Source organism: Trichechus manatus, unplaced genomic scaffold (genome assembly GCF_000243295.1).
Source record: "Trichechus manatus latirostris isolate Lorelei unplaced genomic scaffold, TriManLat1.0 scaffold00016, whole genome shotgun sequence".
Classification (NCBI taxonomy): Eukaryota; Metazoa; Chordata; class Mammalia; order Sirenia; family Trichechidae; genus Trichechus; species Trichechus manatus.
In genome coordinates, this window is record NW_004443952.1 from 25,352,712 (window position 1) to 25,370,161 (window position 17,450).

The 17,450-nt window shown below is 36.3% G+C and overlaps 1 protein-coding gene across 7 annotated transcripts in view; it reads left to right on the top strand.

Moving 5' to 3' along the window:
- The window catches only part of RNF38 (ring finger protein 38), a 66,668-nt gene that overhangs the window by 39,622 nt on the left and 9,596 nt on the right, over positions 1-17,450 (top strand). For 6 of the 7 annotated variants that reach the window (XM_023727511.1, XM_023727508.1, XM_023727510.1 and 3 more), the window contains 6 exons: positions 1,700-1,913; positions 7,851-8,018; positions 10,232-10,402; positions 12,477-12,638; positions 13,131-13,237; positions 14,140-14,224. In XM_023727511.1, the coding sequence (XP_023583279.1) occupies positions 1,700-1,913; positions 7,851-8,018; positions 10,232-10,402; positions 12,477-12,638; positions 13,131-13,237; positions 14,140-14,224 (907 nt within the window). The remainder of the gene's footprint in view (positions 1-1,699; positions 1,914-7,850; positions 8,019-10,231; positions 10,403-12,476; positions 12,639-13,130; positions 13,238-14,139; positions 14,225-17,450) is intronic. The other variant, XM_023727509.1, reaches the window with a different exon arrangement.

Here is a 17,450-nt window from a genome sequence, read left to right on the forward strand (position 1 = left end):
AGGGGACAGGAAAGCTGGTGGTAGGGTACCCAAGGTTGAGTAAGGATAATGTTGATGTGTTGTGAGGTCGTTAACCATTGTTAAAGGGCAACATGTGTACTGACTGTTAAAGGAGGAACTATTTTGTTCTGTAAGCCTTCATCTAAAGTGAGAATAGCAGCACAATTGGAAGAGTGTAGTCGATGTCACTGAACTGTGCATGTAGAAATTTTTGAAATGGTGTATCTTTGGCTATGTATATTTTCACAAACAAAAAAGGTCGAGAAGGGAGAGGGTTGACATGTTGTGGGGTTGTTAACCAGTGTCATAAAACAGTATGTGTACTACTGTTTCATGAGAAACTATTTGTTCTGTAAACCTTCACCTGAAGTACAATTTAAAAAAAAGAATACTATTGAGAAGTTAATCTTGCAAAGAATTGTTCTCTTACAAATTGGAGAGCTGGACATGAGAAGAAACAGGTTTAGAGGTGTACAGAGTGGGAAGGTTGAGGAGAGGTGACCTGATCTCAGTAAAAAGAAGTTGCTAAGGTAGTTGTGTGTGGCTGTGCCTGGAAGGGAGATTTTTGGCCCCTTTTGCCCAATGTAGAGTACATTTTAAGGGTGCCTTTTACTTCTTAGAGGAGCCTTGGTGGCACAGTGGTTAAAGCACTCAGCTGCTAACTGAGAGGTCAGCAATTTGAATTCACCAGCCATGCCACAGGAGGAAGCTGTGGCAGTCTACTTCCACAAAGATTACAGTCCTGGAAACCCTATGGGACAGTTCTGTAGGATTGCTATGAGTCAGAATCAACTCGATGGCAGTGGGTTTGGTTTGGTTTGGTTTTTGGTTATTACTTTTTAGAATTGCATTTGTGCTGAGCTTTTGGAAAAAGCAACTGAGATGAATTGTGGAAGGGTAGACAAGTAGAAAATAAAGTGCAGTCACAATAACAGCTTCCTGAAATTTTTGCTAAACTAAGAAGATGGTTAGTATATGGGGAGTAAAAGTGGTTTGAGTTGGCTTTAGTAACCAAATTCTAATGGAAAATTCTAGATTCCCAGAACATTTATGTTGACACCATCTCTCAATCATTTCCATTCTCAGCATTTACTCATTTCCTGTATTTGCAGTTGTCAACAAGTTATTTGGTATATGTTCTCCAGTTATTTCATACAGTTTCTATTCTTATTTTAGAGTATCATTTTGGACATCTAGGAACTATGTCTTCTATATGTTTTAGCCAAAAGGATAAATGTAAGGGACCCATTAGGTGTATGATGAATACTGACAAGATCTGCAGATTAAAATTTTTTTATTGTAATATTTATAGAACAAGAGGAGCAAAGTATTAGGTTGAACCATATGAAATGGCTGATGTTTTGTTTGTTTGTTTGTTACCTACAAAAGGACAATTTAATATGATTCAAACCTCCCGCCCCCACCTGCAAAAAAAAAAACAAGACAGTGGCTGGCTGTTGACTTCTAAATACTTTCAGAGCTGAATACCAATTTTTTGTTGTTTTTTTAAAAAAATATATATATACCCTGTGTTTAAATTTGTACGTTTTTAGAACTGATGATGGACCATAGCAATCATTTAGTACCCAAGCTTACATTAGGGTACATGGATAGCAAAGAGAGAGACAATGCAGAATCCTGATGGATCACAACAGTAAATGTTGTATTGACCTTCTCTTTGACATATACTGTATTGCAGTCCTCCTGTCAGGCGCCAGAGAGGAAGAAGGGATCGTCTGTCTCGACATAATTCCGTTAGTCAAGATGAAAACTACCACCATCTCCCATATGCACAGCAGCAAGCAATAGAGGAACCTCGAGCCTTCCACCCTCCGAATGTATCCCCCCGTCTGTTACATCCTGCTGCTCATCCACCACAGCAGAATGCAGTAATGGTTGACATACACGATCAGGTATAGTAACAGAATGTCCTGGAAATAACAATGCTAAAAGTTGGTTGTAGTTTATCGAAACTGTTTGGGGCTTTTGTTGCAGATTTCTTCTTTCTTTTCTTTCCTCCCTTTGTAAAATTTTTTGGAAGTATATATAAAAAACAAAATTTTTTGCCATTTTAACCATTTTTAAGTGTACAATTCAGTGACATTATATTCACCATATTTTGCAACCATCACCACCACCCATTTCTGAAAGTTCTTCATCACCCAAAACAGAAACTCAAGCAGTAACTCCCCACTCCTCCCTTCCCCTGGTCCTTTCATTTCTCTTTATGACTGAATAATACTCCATTGTATTGTTGCAAATTTCTTTCAGTTTTACCCAAAAGGAAGCAGTTTTACCTAAAATGAAACTATTCTAATTAACTTCCTTCTTCGTAAGGATTGAAATTTGAATTCTACCTGTCTCCCTTAGACAGCTGATCAAGGTTATAAAAGCTCAGAGTGACTTCATGTAAGAATTGGTTGGAAATTGCTGATTTTAGATTGCTGGGAAAAACTAGACAGGTTATGGTTTGAATACATGTCCCTGTTACCCTCTCCCTTCCACTTTCTTCTGCAATAATTCAGTAGACAATTCTTGTGGGTGTTACCTCTGCTTACAGGTTTTCCATAGGTCTCCAGGGAGAAGACAGATACAAGGCTTCATTTCTCTTTGCTTCTGCCGAGAACTGATGAACTAGCTGAGGACAGGGCGGGGGGTGAAGACCAAAATCGTATGGTTTTATGTGGGGGTCCTAAGGCCAGAAAGACACAAATCTAGATGTATCTGTATAAAGTTGCTGAATTTTAAGGATGAAGAAGAAAATCTTACAAGTTCATGGACAGGAAAAATTACAAAGGAAAGAGAATCAAACTAGCATCCAATTTTTCATTTACTGCACTGGGTGATAGAAAACAAGAAGGCATAGTGGCAGTTGAGACAAAATAATGATCTTACCCAGATGCCATTCATCTGTCAAACATTTTCTTCCTTTATGCCCTTGAAACAGTTTTAAAAATTGATCACAATAGTAAATTCTAGAAGAGAAGTCTTTCCAGGCCACATTCTTTGTGGTTATAACTTGATAAAACTATAAATCATAAGTGAAAAATTAATTTAAAAAAATAATGATTAAATATTTGAAATTTGTGAGGCAAATAATTAAAAGGAGAAATCTTACCAAAATCTGTGGGACATACCTAATGCTGTTCTCTGAGAAAATTTTATAACCTTCATTATTTTAAAAGTTGAAAATAAATGAACTAATTGAATAATCAGTGAAAAATAGCTGAGTAAACTAAAAGAAATTGAAATAAGTAAATTACCAGGAAAAACAACTGAAATTAATCATATGGAAATCTAGTTTAAAAAAAAAAAAGGGGAGCACAAAGAAAATCCAATCCTGGTCCTTTGAAAAATCAGTATAAGTGACACAACTCTTGTGAGCTTGATTAAGGGGAAAAGAGCAAATACAACAAAAATTAGGAATGATAGAAGACACATGCACACATATGGGAGACAATCAAAGAATTTTCTTCAGTGTGTAAAATGGGATCGTCACCTAGTGCGGCTATAACAAAAATACCACAAATGGGTGTCTTTAACAAACAAATTTATTTCTCACAATTTAGGAGGCTAGAAGTCCAAATTCAGAGCACCAGCTCCAGGGGAAGGCTTTCTCTCTTTTGGCTCTGGGGGAAGGTCCTTGCCTCTTATCTTTTGCTTCCTGATTCCTTGGAGATCTCCATGTGTCTTGGCATCTATCTCACCCCATCTCTGCTTCTTTCTTTGCTTGTTTAATCTCTTTTATATCTAGAAAGAGATTAACTCAAGACACGCACTACACTAATCTTGTCACATTAACATAACAAAGACAGGGATAGAAATAGTAACTGCTTCAAAAGGAGTATTAGGAGAACAAAGTTCAAAAAATTGATCTAACAATAAGAGGAAAATTTGAATTACTACAGGGGGAAAAGAAACATGAAAGATAGAGATTTACCATTGAAAAGGCACAGTGGCCAGATGGCTTCACAGGTGAGTTTTTTTCTAATCTTCAAGGAACAGAAATTTTAATAATATATAAATGATTTCAAGATTTTTCTTTTGAAGGCAGATTCTCTACCCTCATTTATTTTTACGAAGCCAGTATAATTTTAATGCCAAATGCTATAACTATAAATTTATGATGAGAAGGAAAATACTTAAATATAATGAATAAAACTAACAGCAAATATCCTAACCAATGAGAGACAAAAACATCAACTAGAGAGAGGCTTGCTCTATCTATTTTTAGTTAATATTGTCTTAGAAGTTTTAGCAAATGAAACAAGATAATGTAGTAATGGATAGAAAACATTTTCAAGAGAACATAGTTGTATCTTTTTTTCCTCATGATACAATTGTAATTTGAAGAAAACCCAGTTGAGTCTTTTTTCTTCATAATTGGTTTTTTTTTTTTTGGTTGTTTTGAGAATCAGTAGAGAGACATGAACAATTTGTACACAATTCTTAATGTACTTACCAAAAATCTAAAAAGCCACGTAGTTATAATTCTTTTCTAAATTCCAGTAACTTTCCAATTTTAAATGTGGAGGCAAATTTTCCTTAAGAGCATATCAAGTGCCAGTTATCTTCAGTTGTAAATAAGCTGTTACATCATAAGTCTCACTAATCACAATTTAATATCACACTATACACTCATATGCTCAACCTTTCACAGAACACAGCAAAGTTATTAGGAAAACTGGAATACCATGACCAAATATGTTACAGAACGCACAGTTCTGACAGCGCCATGATGAGGGAGCCATTTTCTTTAAGAAACAATTCTACTGAAAAACAACATGGAAACAGAAGTAATTTAAAATGCTCAAAGACATGTAAATGCATGACCTTGACTCCAAATTGCTTTGTATTATGGGATATAAAAACTATCCCCCTCCCCCTCCCCTTCCCATGCTATGGAATGTTATGTTGATACCCGAGACAGTCAAAGCCTCCCACAATTCAACATCTCACTATATTCTGGTTGTACCAAAAAATAAACCACCAGCAAATGATTACACCTCTTGGAAAAAAGGCATTTACACTTAAAAAATGGGACGGAGTGAGATTTCCCCTTAAAAATGTTTCTAGACCTACCAAAAAACTCGCATTTTACAAAACAGTTGATAAAAATAGTCTTCTGGATGGTACAAGAAGGGAGATACAGGAACCGCTGATAAGACACAGTAGACAAACATTGATCAGACTTGGCTTCTTTCCTGCTTCATCAGAGGCTAGACTCTTTTCATTTTTAGTTTCTCTGTTTTCTGTGTAAAGATTATCTTACAGCAGTAATTTCAGGGGTTCATCCAGCCTCAGTGACATGGAAATAGAGAAAAAAAGCATATTGACAGTACACGTAGTCCCCAGTTTACGACTATTCGAGTTACAATGAATTACACTTACGACCATTTATTTGGGGTTTTTTTGTACATCTTATTGTTGGTAGTATGTACTACATACGGTGTGGCAGCATGTAATTTGCTGATGTTATCATTCACAGATGTTTACTCGCAGATGTTCAAAGATTGGATTTATAAAGATATTGATAATAAAAGGCAATAATAATGAAAACTGAAAAAAGAGGTATTTGACTTAGAACCAACTTGGGACAGGGTTCTGTTCTGATGACTGTCGTAAGTTGAGGACTGCCTGTGTAACAAAACCTGCAAAATAACTTTGAGGAATAAGTTTAACAAGAAAGATTGTAAGAGCTTTATGAAGAAAACTAGTTTCTTCTTGAATGTATAGATGCATAATATGCTTCTGGATGAAAAGGCTTAATATAAAATTGAGTACTTTGTAAAATAACATAAAAATTTAATACAGTTACAATCAGAATAACAATGGGGTTTGGAACTGGATAAAATTAATTTACACATAAAGAAGAATTTGTGTTGCTAGATATTAACCTTTCTAGTAAGATACTGTGATTAAAACAGTACTGATTGGCACAGATGTAGATAAATAGATCCTGGTGTATGTGGGAACTTAATTGAATGGAGAAAAAGATGGTATTTCTGTTTATAGAGGAAAAAGCCTGGTTTAATAACTAGTGTAGGTATAATTATCTATCTGTCTGCAAGAAAAATTAGAGCTCTACTTCACCTTATAAACAAAACAAGTTTTAATTGGAGTATAAGTTAAATGTAAAAAATAAAAGTATTAGCAAGTTTAGGAGTATGATTCAAGGCTTTGAACCAGTTCTAAACGGTTGAGTCATGGCCGATGGAAACCAGGCAGGGCTACAAAGCAGTTCAGTCATAGCTAAGGGAGACAAGGGCAACGGATGTGTTGCACAGCAACCAAGACAGCAGTGCCCCACTCAAAGATGGCAGCCAGTTGTGCCACTTTGAATGGGTGTCACTCTGCACAGTCCTGCCAATAATCCAAACTCCTTAAAGTTTCCTGATGTGGGAGATTAGGTTATTGGCAGGACTGTGGTGAACAGTACACATACATAGCAGCACGGTCGGTCATCGTCTCTGCCTATTTCCTACTCGAGTCAAAAGGCAATGTGCAAGAGATATGATTACAATGCAATGTGTACATGACTGAAAAGTTTAGGACTGGTTTGAAGTCCTGGTATGATTGTATAACCTCATCAATAAAGGAAACTCAAAAGCTACAATTTTACTACATTAAAAAAAATATCATGAATAACAGATTCATGACATTTATCTGAAATAAAACTAATATCTCGGTATATGTTCAATGATATTTTTTACAGTTGTGTTGGTATTGGCAAAAGAGTGAAAACAACTTGAATATCCATTAGTATATGAATAATAGGGACTGTATGAAGCAAGTGTGCTTGGATTATCTGGTTAGTATCAAAAAGAATGAGTTGCCTTTAACTCCCTTTTTACTCACATAGAAGAGATGGCTATAGAAAGTTGCAGAGTAATATCCTCATTTCCTTTAAACAAACATGATAAGTATAATCGTTCTTGTATATGTATGCTCATGGAGGAAGATGTGGAAGGATATATTATTAACATCTTTTGACTAAGGGTAGGTAGGATGGAAGTAAGACTGGACAGGAGCAAGGGAGATGATTAACTTTTTAATGCTATTCTCCTCTCCTAAATGGAACCACCACAACCCTTTGTAAAGCCCTGGGCTTTTCATTTCTCTGAAGGAAGAGTTTAGTACTAGTTCTGTGGGAATCATAACCTACTCTTGGAGTCCCTGGGTGGTGCAAACGGTTAAGGGTTTAACTACAAGCTGAAAGGTTGCCAGTTCAAATCTACCCAGAGGTGCCTTGAAAGAAAAGCTTGGTGATCTACTTCTGAAACATCACAGCCATTGAAAACCATAATCTGTAGAGAACAGTTCTGCTCTGACACATGAGGTTTTCTGTGTTAATCATTTTTAGTGTACAATTCAGTGACATTAATTACATTCACTATATTGTACAGTAATCACTATTATTTCTAAAAGTTTTCATCACCCCAAACAGAAACTTCGTAGCCATTAAGCAATAACTCCTAAATGACCCCCCCCCCCACTAATCTACTTTCTGTTTTTATGAGTTTGCCTATTCTAGATATTTCATGTAAGTGGGATCATACAACATTTTACCTTTTGTGTCTGGCTTATTTCATTTAGCATAGTGTCTTCAAGTTCATCTGTGTTGCAGCATATATCAAAACTTCATTCCTTTTTATGGCTAAATACTCCATTGTACGTATATACCATATTTTGTTTATCCATTTGTTGATGGACACTTGGATTGTTAACTTCCACGTTTTAGCTTTTGTGAATAACACTGCTGTGAACACTGATGTGTAAGTTTAAATGTTATTTTTTTATAGTTAATGCTTTGTCAAAATGGCTAAAATTCTGTTCTTCTTTCCTAATAGCTCCATCAGGGCACAGTCCCTGTTTCTTACACAGTAACAACAGTGGCACCACATGGGATTCCACTCTGCACAGGCCAGCACATCCCTGCTTGCAGTGCACAACAAGTCCCAGGATGCTCTGTGGTTTTCAGTGGACAGCACCTCCCTGTCTGTAGTGTGCCTCCTCCAGTAAGTCTATGTTTCTGTTCTCCTAAGATGTTACTTTTAAGCACACCAACCTGGATTTTTTTTTTTGTAATTTAAATCTCAAATCCCTATTTAGAATGGCTAAGTGTCTTATTTAAGCAAATAACATTTCTTAAGAGACTGCTTTTGTAGCCTTACTTCCAAGTTTAAAAAAAAAAAAGACAATCCTATTGCAGTAGAAATCTCAGTAGCATCTATATATAGTTGCCATTTTAAAAAGTTAAGGAGTCCCCAGGTGGTGCCAACAATTAACACGCTTAGCTCCAAATCTAAAGGTTGGCGTTTTGAGTCCACCTAGAGACACCTTGAAACAAAGGTCTGGTGATCAGTTGTTGAAAACCGTATGGAGCACAGTTCTGCTCTGACACACTTAGAATCGCCATAAGTCGGAGTTGAGTTGACAGCAATTGGTTTTTTATATACTTTTACATTAATTAAATTAAACGTATTTGAATGTCTTGAAAATCAAACCACGGTCCCTCATATATCAACCCTGTTTATTAACAAAGCATGGTAAAGAGTGGCCTTGGGATATTAACATATGATGTTGGACTAGTTACTAATAAAGTCTCCAGAAACCTTAGTGATCAATAGTAACATTGTCAGCACTTAATAGGTTTTAAGGGGCACTTTTAGTGCTTGGTCTAATTTATACGTTACTATATAGGAGCTCTAGTGGCACAGTGATTAAGAGCTTGGCTGCTAACCAAAAAGTCATCAGTTTGAATCCACTAGCTGCTCCTTGGAAACCCTATGAGGCAGTTCTGCTCCATCCTGTAGGGGTGCTATGAGTCAGAATCAACTTGACAGCAACGAGTTTGGCTTTTTTGTAATAGGAAACCTGTGATGAAAATTATATCATCCCCATTTTCTCAATGATAAAACTGAAAAGTTACGTGACTTGCCCAAAATCTTAAAGATAATTACTGTGGGAGAGCAGAGATTCTCTCCCACTTCTTTCTGGCTCTGAAGCTCATGCTTTATCTCCCTCTGGAGCTCATGCCTTGTCCTTTAATTGGCCAACCCCCAGTCCAACTCCATGATTTCACAAATGAGGGCACTGAAATCTATAGATTTAAATGACATGTCTAAGGTCAATAATGTCTTGAAAGGAAAACGTTTGGCTAAACCTAAATTTAAAAAAACAACTAAAGATAACCCTAATATTTTGCTCTGGAGGTGAGATTAAAACAAGACACACACATAAGTGTACCAATACCAGTTTAATGGATTAATTTACCCAAGCTTGGTTTCTCAGTAATAGATTATAGAGCCAGTGTACTGTAGTTTCCAACTAAAAATATTGAAAAGTCATAAGGCAGTTGTGAGTTGGACTGTTACAAATATAAAAATCCTAGAAATAAAAAAAAGTTCTATATGATCGAAAAGGACACTTTCTTGGAGTAAGCTGTGGTATCGGTTACATCTTAAACCAAGTAAAGAGAGATTCCTCTTTTATCCAGCACTTTTACTGGGTGTTAAAAAGGCGAGAGTAAAAGTTACATATTTTGACTGATTTGTTAAGAACTGTATAAAATACAGGATAATTAGTTTTGTTGTTGTTGTTAGCTGCTGTCAAGTCAACTCTGACTCATGGTGACCTTATGTACAACAGAATGAAATGTAGCCTGGTCCTGTATCATCCTCACAGTCGCCGGCCGGCATGTTTGAGTCCATCACAGCAGCTGTTGTACCAATCTGTTTCACTGAGGGTCCCCCACATCCTCGTTGACCCTTTGCTTCACCAAACATGATGTCCTGTTGTAGCGACTGATCCCTCTTGATGACATGTCCAAAGCAGGCGAGTTGGACAATGTTCTGTTTCATTGGCTAATTTTCAGAAGTAGATCACTAGGCCTTGTTTTCTCTTAGTTTGGAAGCTCTGCGGAAACCTGTCTACCGTGGGTGACCCTGCTGGTATTTGAAATACTGGTAGCACAGCTTCCAGCATCATAGCAACACACAAGCCACCACAGTATGACAGACTGGTAGATTGGTGGTGGAATTACTAGTTACCAGTACTTTAATTATAGATGTAAAAATATACTAGTACTTCATTGTTAATACAGATTAATAAAAACATTTTGGTATTGTTTTTGAGGTGTGGCAATGGCAGATTTCAGTCTCACTGTGTCTTTTTTTAATTAATTGTATTTTCTGATAATTTTAACAAAAAAATAACTTTTCTCTTACAGATGCTTCAGGCATGTTCAGTTCAGCACTTACCAGTACCATATGCTGCGTTCCCACCCCTTATTTCTAGTGATCCATTTCTTTTACATCCTCCTCACCTTTCTCCACACCATCCTCCTCATTTGCCACCACCAGGCCAGTTTGTCCCTTTCCAAACACAGCAGTCACGATCGGTAGGTATCTTAAGTCTTTAATCTTCCGAGAGTGTTTAGACCTAAAAGGCAGATTAGTTGAGCAAATGTACACTGTTAAACATTTAAACACTGTAATTTTTGGTTCTTAAAAGAATTAAAGGAATTCACAGACGTACAAATTTATATAGACATACTTAGAATTATTTGAGATTTTTAAATTTTTCTGGTTATTTTATATGTCCATCATCTAATTTAAATTTGTTTTGCTTCATATTTGCAATCCTGGAAAAGGAAGCAAATCTGAAGAAAAATTTTAATTTAGTTATACTGATTTTTCCTTTTATGTATTTCTAAATTGGAAAGTAGAAATATTGTAAAATTGTTAATATTCAGTAAAATATTTGTATTAATTTATTAGCCCCCCTTCCCCCCTAACCTATGAATGAGGTATCAGAATTTTACCTTTTGATCTTCTAAATATTTCTATAACCTTGAGCCTCATTTGTTGTTCCTGAAAGATGAGACTAGGCTTGTTTTTCTTCAATGCTCTTATGAAAAACAAGTGTTAGTCTATTAGCATAATTCTATTCTGGGGCTGGAATACAACTAAGAGGCCTATTACTGTAGGGTAGGGTGGTTTAAGTACTATATAAGTGTAAGAAGCAGCACAGGAAGAAGGTCCAGTTATTTTTTGGACAGGCCAACTTTAGCATCTGAGCCATTGGGCATTAAGAGGGAACAGAAGAGATAACATGAAAATTGTTAGTGTAAGATTTCAGCCCCCTATAAAAGGAACTTTTTACAGTCTATCATAGCAGAGCTTATCTACCCTTTACTAAGGATTTACATACCATGTGAAGTACCAGAGAGAGTAAGCTTACCTGAGGAAGGAAGCCAGAATAACATTTAAGAACATATGTTCTCAAGAGAATTAAAAACATGTCCACACAAAAATGTGTATGCAAATGTTCACAGCAGCATTATTCATAGTAGGCAAAAGTGGAAATAACCCAGATGTCCATCAGCTGATAATGAATAAACAAAATGTAGTTTAGCCATACAATGGAATATTACTCAACCATAAAAAGGAATGAAGTACTGATGCAGGCTACAGTGTGGATGAATTTGAAACATTATCCTGAGTGAAAGAAGTTAGTCACAAAAGGCCACATATTGTATGATTCCATTTATATGAAATGTTCAGACAGGCAAATCCATAGAAACAAAAGTAGATTAGTGATTATCTAGGGCTAAGGAGGGTATTGGAAGGAAATGGGAGTGACTGCTAATGGATATGGGGTTTCTTTTTGGGGTGATGAAAATGTTCTGAAATTAGTGGTGATGGTTGCACAATTCTGTGAATATACTAAAATCCATTGAATTATTCTCCTTTTCTAGTATGTGAATTATATCTGTTATTAAAAGAGCACATGTATGTGCTTTGCACAGCACTGTGTGCTTTCTGTATATATTGTCTCAGTGTTCACAACATGTTTTAAGTAGACTGTGAACATATTGATTGATTTTATAGATGCTGTGGTACTGAAGCTCTGATTAATTAATTTATCTAAAAGTCACATGGCTGATCAGTGACAGCACCGGGATTCTGTCTAATACCAAAGCCCATATTCTTTGTGCTACAGCATGGTGCCTTCTATATCTTACGCCATTTAGCCCTGCTTCTGATTTACAAGTGCACCTCATGCTGTATTTCATCTGATGAAAGTTGTGTCTGAAAATCCTGTGTGTAGGTCAGGGTACCATGAATAAAAAGTAATTGTAATGTGTATATAATTGGTTTACTAGATGATTTTGTCTTTCTATATTTGTCTCTTAAAATGAGAGAAAGTTCAAGTGGTAAATATATATATATATCCTTTAAGGAATAGTGAGAATGTTTAATAACGTGTTTTGGAAACTTTCTTATTGAAATTAAAGGTAGGAAGGTTTTACTATAGTCTGTATATCCACCTGTATGATTTTAGGTTGAATTGAATATCAAGAGATACAAGGTCTTAAAGAGGTTTTTGGAGTTTTTGAAATTTTTGTTTATTATAAAGCACAGTCTATCTAAACACTAGAAGTATGTCGATTTGCTTTTTTTTCCCCTCAGCCTCTGCAGAGGATAGAAAATGAAGTAGAACTCTTAGGAGAACATCTTCCAGTAGGAGGTTTTACTTACCCTCCATCAGCCCATCCCCCAACATTACCTCCATCAGCTCCTTTGCAGTTCTTAACACATGATCCTTTGCATCAGGAGGTGTCCTTTGGAGTAGTAAGTTTTTCGTGCTTTATTAATTGCTTTGATAACTTATTTATTTTGAGTAGTGTTTCAGTGTAACTGTCAGCATGTTTAGAATTTTAGATATTTTCTTGAAATTATTCAGTTGTAAAATTGTATTTAGAAATATACCTGAGTGTATGCTAAAATTGGAGCCCTGGTGGCACAGTGGTAAAGAGCTTGGCTGCTAACCAAAAGGTTGGCAGTTCGAATCCACTAGCTGCTCCTTGGAAACCCTGTGGGGCAGTTCTACTCTGTCCTGTGGGGTCACTATGAGTCAGAATCGACTCGATGGCAGCGGGTAGTGGTAGTAGTATGTTTAAATTGATTGTCACATCTATACTGTTAACATATAAAAAATACTAAATACCACTTAAACAGTAAACAACTTTCTAGGTTTTTAAAAAACAAGAGAGTTTATTGGACAGATTAATTAGTTGTAAAGGTAGAATGATCTTAAATCATTTGAACATTTTTCCCCTATAGCCTTATCCTCCATTTATGCCTCGGAGGCTCACAGGACGTAGTAGATATAGATCCCAGCAGCCAATACCACCTCCCCCTTATCATCCCAGCTTACTACCATATGTGCTGTAAGTTCTTTCTTATTTTAATGGGTTCTGATTTTTGACACCTGTGAGATTCTTTTTCCTTTATAAATGTTTTCTCTGTAGTGTATAACTTAGAGTGTTTTAGATGTTTATGTTTTGTTTTTACTTATGTTAAGGGGTTGGGGTTGGGGAGCCAGTTAAGGGTTAAAGAAAGGGAAGAACAAAGACATGGGACACGGGGAAAGAAGAAATTTGTGAACCAAAAAATAGGTTTAACAAATTAGTGCATGGAAAGATGATGGTTAAGATTTTTGCTTCTTTTTAACTGGTATCATTGTGATATCTCCTTTGGTTGGTTACCCAGCTTTGGGACTGTTGCTTCTCTTGGTGGGGTGGGGACGGGAAGAGAAGTTATTTCTTGTCTAAGAACTATCCTGTTAGGATTAAGTTTGTCTGCAACAGAAACACCCATGAGTTAAACATGATAGTTTTTTATTTTTCTCTCATGTAAAGAATTCCAGAAGCAGGCAATCCAAGGAGAGTTTATTAGCCCCATGACTATGAGGAATGTTGTTCTACCAACCTCAAATTTTATGGCTTCCACCACATGATCCAAGGTAGCTCCTCAGACTCTAGCTATGGCGTCCACATCCCAGCTGGCAAAAATGGATCCCTCTGCCTACCTGCCTCCCTAGAAGTTGCACATATCATTCCCACTTCCATCCCTTTGGCCACAACTTAGTCACACTACTTGCTAGGAAGGCTAGGAGATGTAATCTTTGTATCAGAGGGCCACGCGCCTATATCATACTGTTTCGACAATTGTAGTTTTGTAAGTCTTAAAATCAGGTAGTATAAGCCTTCCAACTTTGTTCTTAAAATGTCCTGTTGACTGAAGGAATGTACTAAAGTACCAATGCTAGTGTTGGTTGTTTTCACTGCAGATCAATGCTTCCGGTGCCACCTACAGTGGGCCCAACTTTTAGCTTTGAATTGGATGTGGAAGATGGAGAAGTAGAAAATTATGAGGTTAGTAGATGAACTCTGAATTAATTTGGGGAGTATTATGTGCGTAAAAGTATTGTCCTACTCAAGTGATTTCATCTAATTAAACATTTATTAAGCAAACGCTGTGCATTTTAAGATACAAATATGTCATTAAAGTGTTGAGCATTCCTAAGGATAGTTGGACATGTACCAAGCAGTCATAACAACAAGGTAGACTTTGTTGCTCTACTAGAGTTGTATACAAGTCCTGTGCGAGAATGCAGATGAGAAAAAGGTGAATTGTAATTGGGTGTTCTGAAAAGATTTGGGAGAAGCAGACATTTTTGAACTGAATCTTGATTGGGGAAGCTTTTTCATGTGTAAGATTAAGTCACGGACATGCTGGACATTCTTGAAGAATAGTGCATAGTCTGGCTAAAGTGAAAGGGAGAAAATGAAGATTTGATTGAAAAGCTCAGCTGGTTTTCCCTTCATTTCGAATGTTGTGAGAAAGGAAGGAGCCACTAGATAGTTTTGTGCTGAAAGCATCAGATCTCCGCTTTACGTCATAACTCTGCTAGTAGTTTGAAGGAATAGATGGGAGAGGATAGGAGTTGGTAGCAGAGAAACCTATTTAGGTGTCTTAATAGGCCAGGCAGTAAATTATAAAAGTATGCAAGTTCTGTACTGTGGAACTGCAAAGACAAAAAAGAGTATAGCTTTGAAAGATTTTAACATTGGCATCAATAGGATTTGGTCGCTGAATGGTTTATGGTGGTTTCCGGGTGAGGGTGGGAGGAATGCAAATGAAGATGTTCTGCAAAAGAGGGCTACAATAACTCATGGAGGAAGGCAGAATCAAAGATAACAGGAGGACTCCAATTTAGATGATGTTGACATTACTGTGTTATTTGAGGTCAGGAACATTGGAGATGCAGTCTAAGGGTTGGAAAGGCAGATTTGTATTTGGATGTGTTGAATGTAAGTGACTGTATGACTTCAATTTCATACTACCAGCTGTCCTTCTCACTTCAGCCTCATTCAGTCTCTGTTTTCACAGTATGAATTCACAGTATGAATATTTTCACAGTACACAACAGCTTTTTAGGTGAATTAAACCTGGGGATTAGGGGAGGGAAGATTATACACATATACACAATGTCTTAAGTCACCTTTGGGTTTTTTTATGCTTATGGAAGAGAGCTAGTCAAATGCTGTATTCTTCTGTAGCTATTCAAAATGCTAATATGTCACTTCTTTCCACATACATAATCACACTGCAGCCTTCCTTTGGATTTCATTCCCAGATTTTTTGGGAGAAAGGAGCTATAATAATTTCCAGGTTTTTTTTTTTTTTTCCTGCACTGTATAAATTAGTATTATATAGGTCAGTAAGAACAGGAGTTGTCTAATGCTTTAGGCATTCTGTACTAAAATTAGTCTATCATAAGGCATGTTGAGAGGGACAGCTCTTCATTAAATAGACCAGAGCATCTTTAAAGATGGCATTGATTTACAAGAAACTTTCCAGCTGTAGAAGTAATGGATAAGATATAAGTGTAATTTATTTCTAATATATTTATCAATGGAAAAAGCAATTACAGTATAAGAAAAGTATTTTGTATTTGACATTGGAATCCCTTTCTAAACTGAAATTTTGGGTTGAGTATTTTGATAATCTGCAAAGTCATCCATGAAGCCAATCAGGAAGGTAATTTTTTTTTGCTTTTCTGGTTTTATTTCCTAGTATATACCCCTATAATACTCCTAGGCCTGGCTGACTCCAGAATACTCACTGTTTTTTGAGTCTGCTCGGTACATTCTTGGTGCCTGTACTCATCTTCATCCTTCTGTTTATGAACTCACTTCTGCTTCCTTCACGTTTTGAAAATGTAGCCATCTTTCAAGACTCAGCTCAAATACTGCTACTTCTGTCAAAGACATTTCTCGTCCATCTCCCGGTTCTAAATGAGTCTCTCCCTTCTTTTTGTTCTTATAGTACTTATATGCTTGCTTAAGCACTAATCATGCCCTGCCTTCAGTTGTCTTGCCTGCTAGGTCATATAACTTTGTTAATGGTCTGATCATCATTAATACTCTTCATCCAGTAAGGGCTTAATGAACATGTTTAATTGAATAAAATAGCCCTAAATCATATTAGTTGGATTTAAGTTTCCTATAATGTATTCAAAAGAGAAGGTGTAAGTGATACATTGTAAATTTGACCTAAAATGTATATGCTAATTGTTATCAGCATCAATTGAATTTAACAGGCTATCTTCTACCATTTTGAAGGTCTAGGAAGTGCGGTGAAGGGGGAGCAGTTTATTTAGATGACCCAGTTCTATAAATAAAGCTGTCCCCAAAGCAAAGTTGTGATGGCATCTCATTAAAGCACACATACAGCTATCACAGCACTGATTATTGAGATTGTAAGAGGTTATTCTGCCCCTCTCATTGTTCGTCACCTTTTCTTTATTCTTCGTTTCCTTAATGCTGTGGCAGCCTGAGCAAAGAGGAAATGCAGCCCATAAAAGGCAGCCTAATTATGGGATAAAGCAAATGGGTAATTAAAGTCATTGAAAACTGGGAGAAAAGAGGTACTGGTATAAGAGCAGTTAAGTGTAAAAACTGCAGTATATAGCAACACATCAAATAGGTTAAAATCTTTGAATTCATAGTGATACTTCAAAAACAAAAAGAAAGGAAAAAAACCTCACTGGTCTTAGATATCCTGCCTTTTCTATATAAACTGTACTAATGAGTAAAGTTTGGTTTGGGGCAGTTGCTCAGTATAAAAGTATTTCAGCTAATAAATGAAGAAAGAATGACAGAATTAAAATACTACCATTTTGCCATCCTTAATAAACTAATGGATCTAGGCAGTGTTCATCAGTGACTGCTGACATCATAAATAGAGAGCCAACTAGACATGATGGACCTTAGGATGGAAATAGACCTCTAGATCTAACTATCAAGTTTTATAGGAAATACAGAGAACAAGGAACATGTTACACCACATACAGGTCAGGGATAGGGAATTTAGTCAGCAAAATTTAGACTGCAGGAAATTCTACAGGTCATTGACCTGGTTTGTTCAACAAATATAAGCAGGAAAAAAAAGACATGAGACGTATCAAGCAATGTTAATGTATGGATTTATTTGGATCCTGATTTGAATAAATTATTTTTAGAAGTATTCTTAAAATAATTGGGATAACCAGGGACATTTGAACACTGATTGGATATTTGATGTTTAAGAAATTAT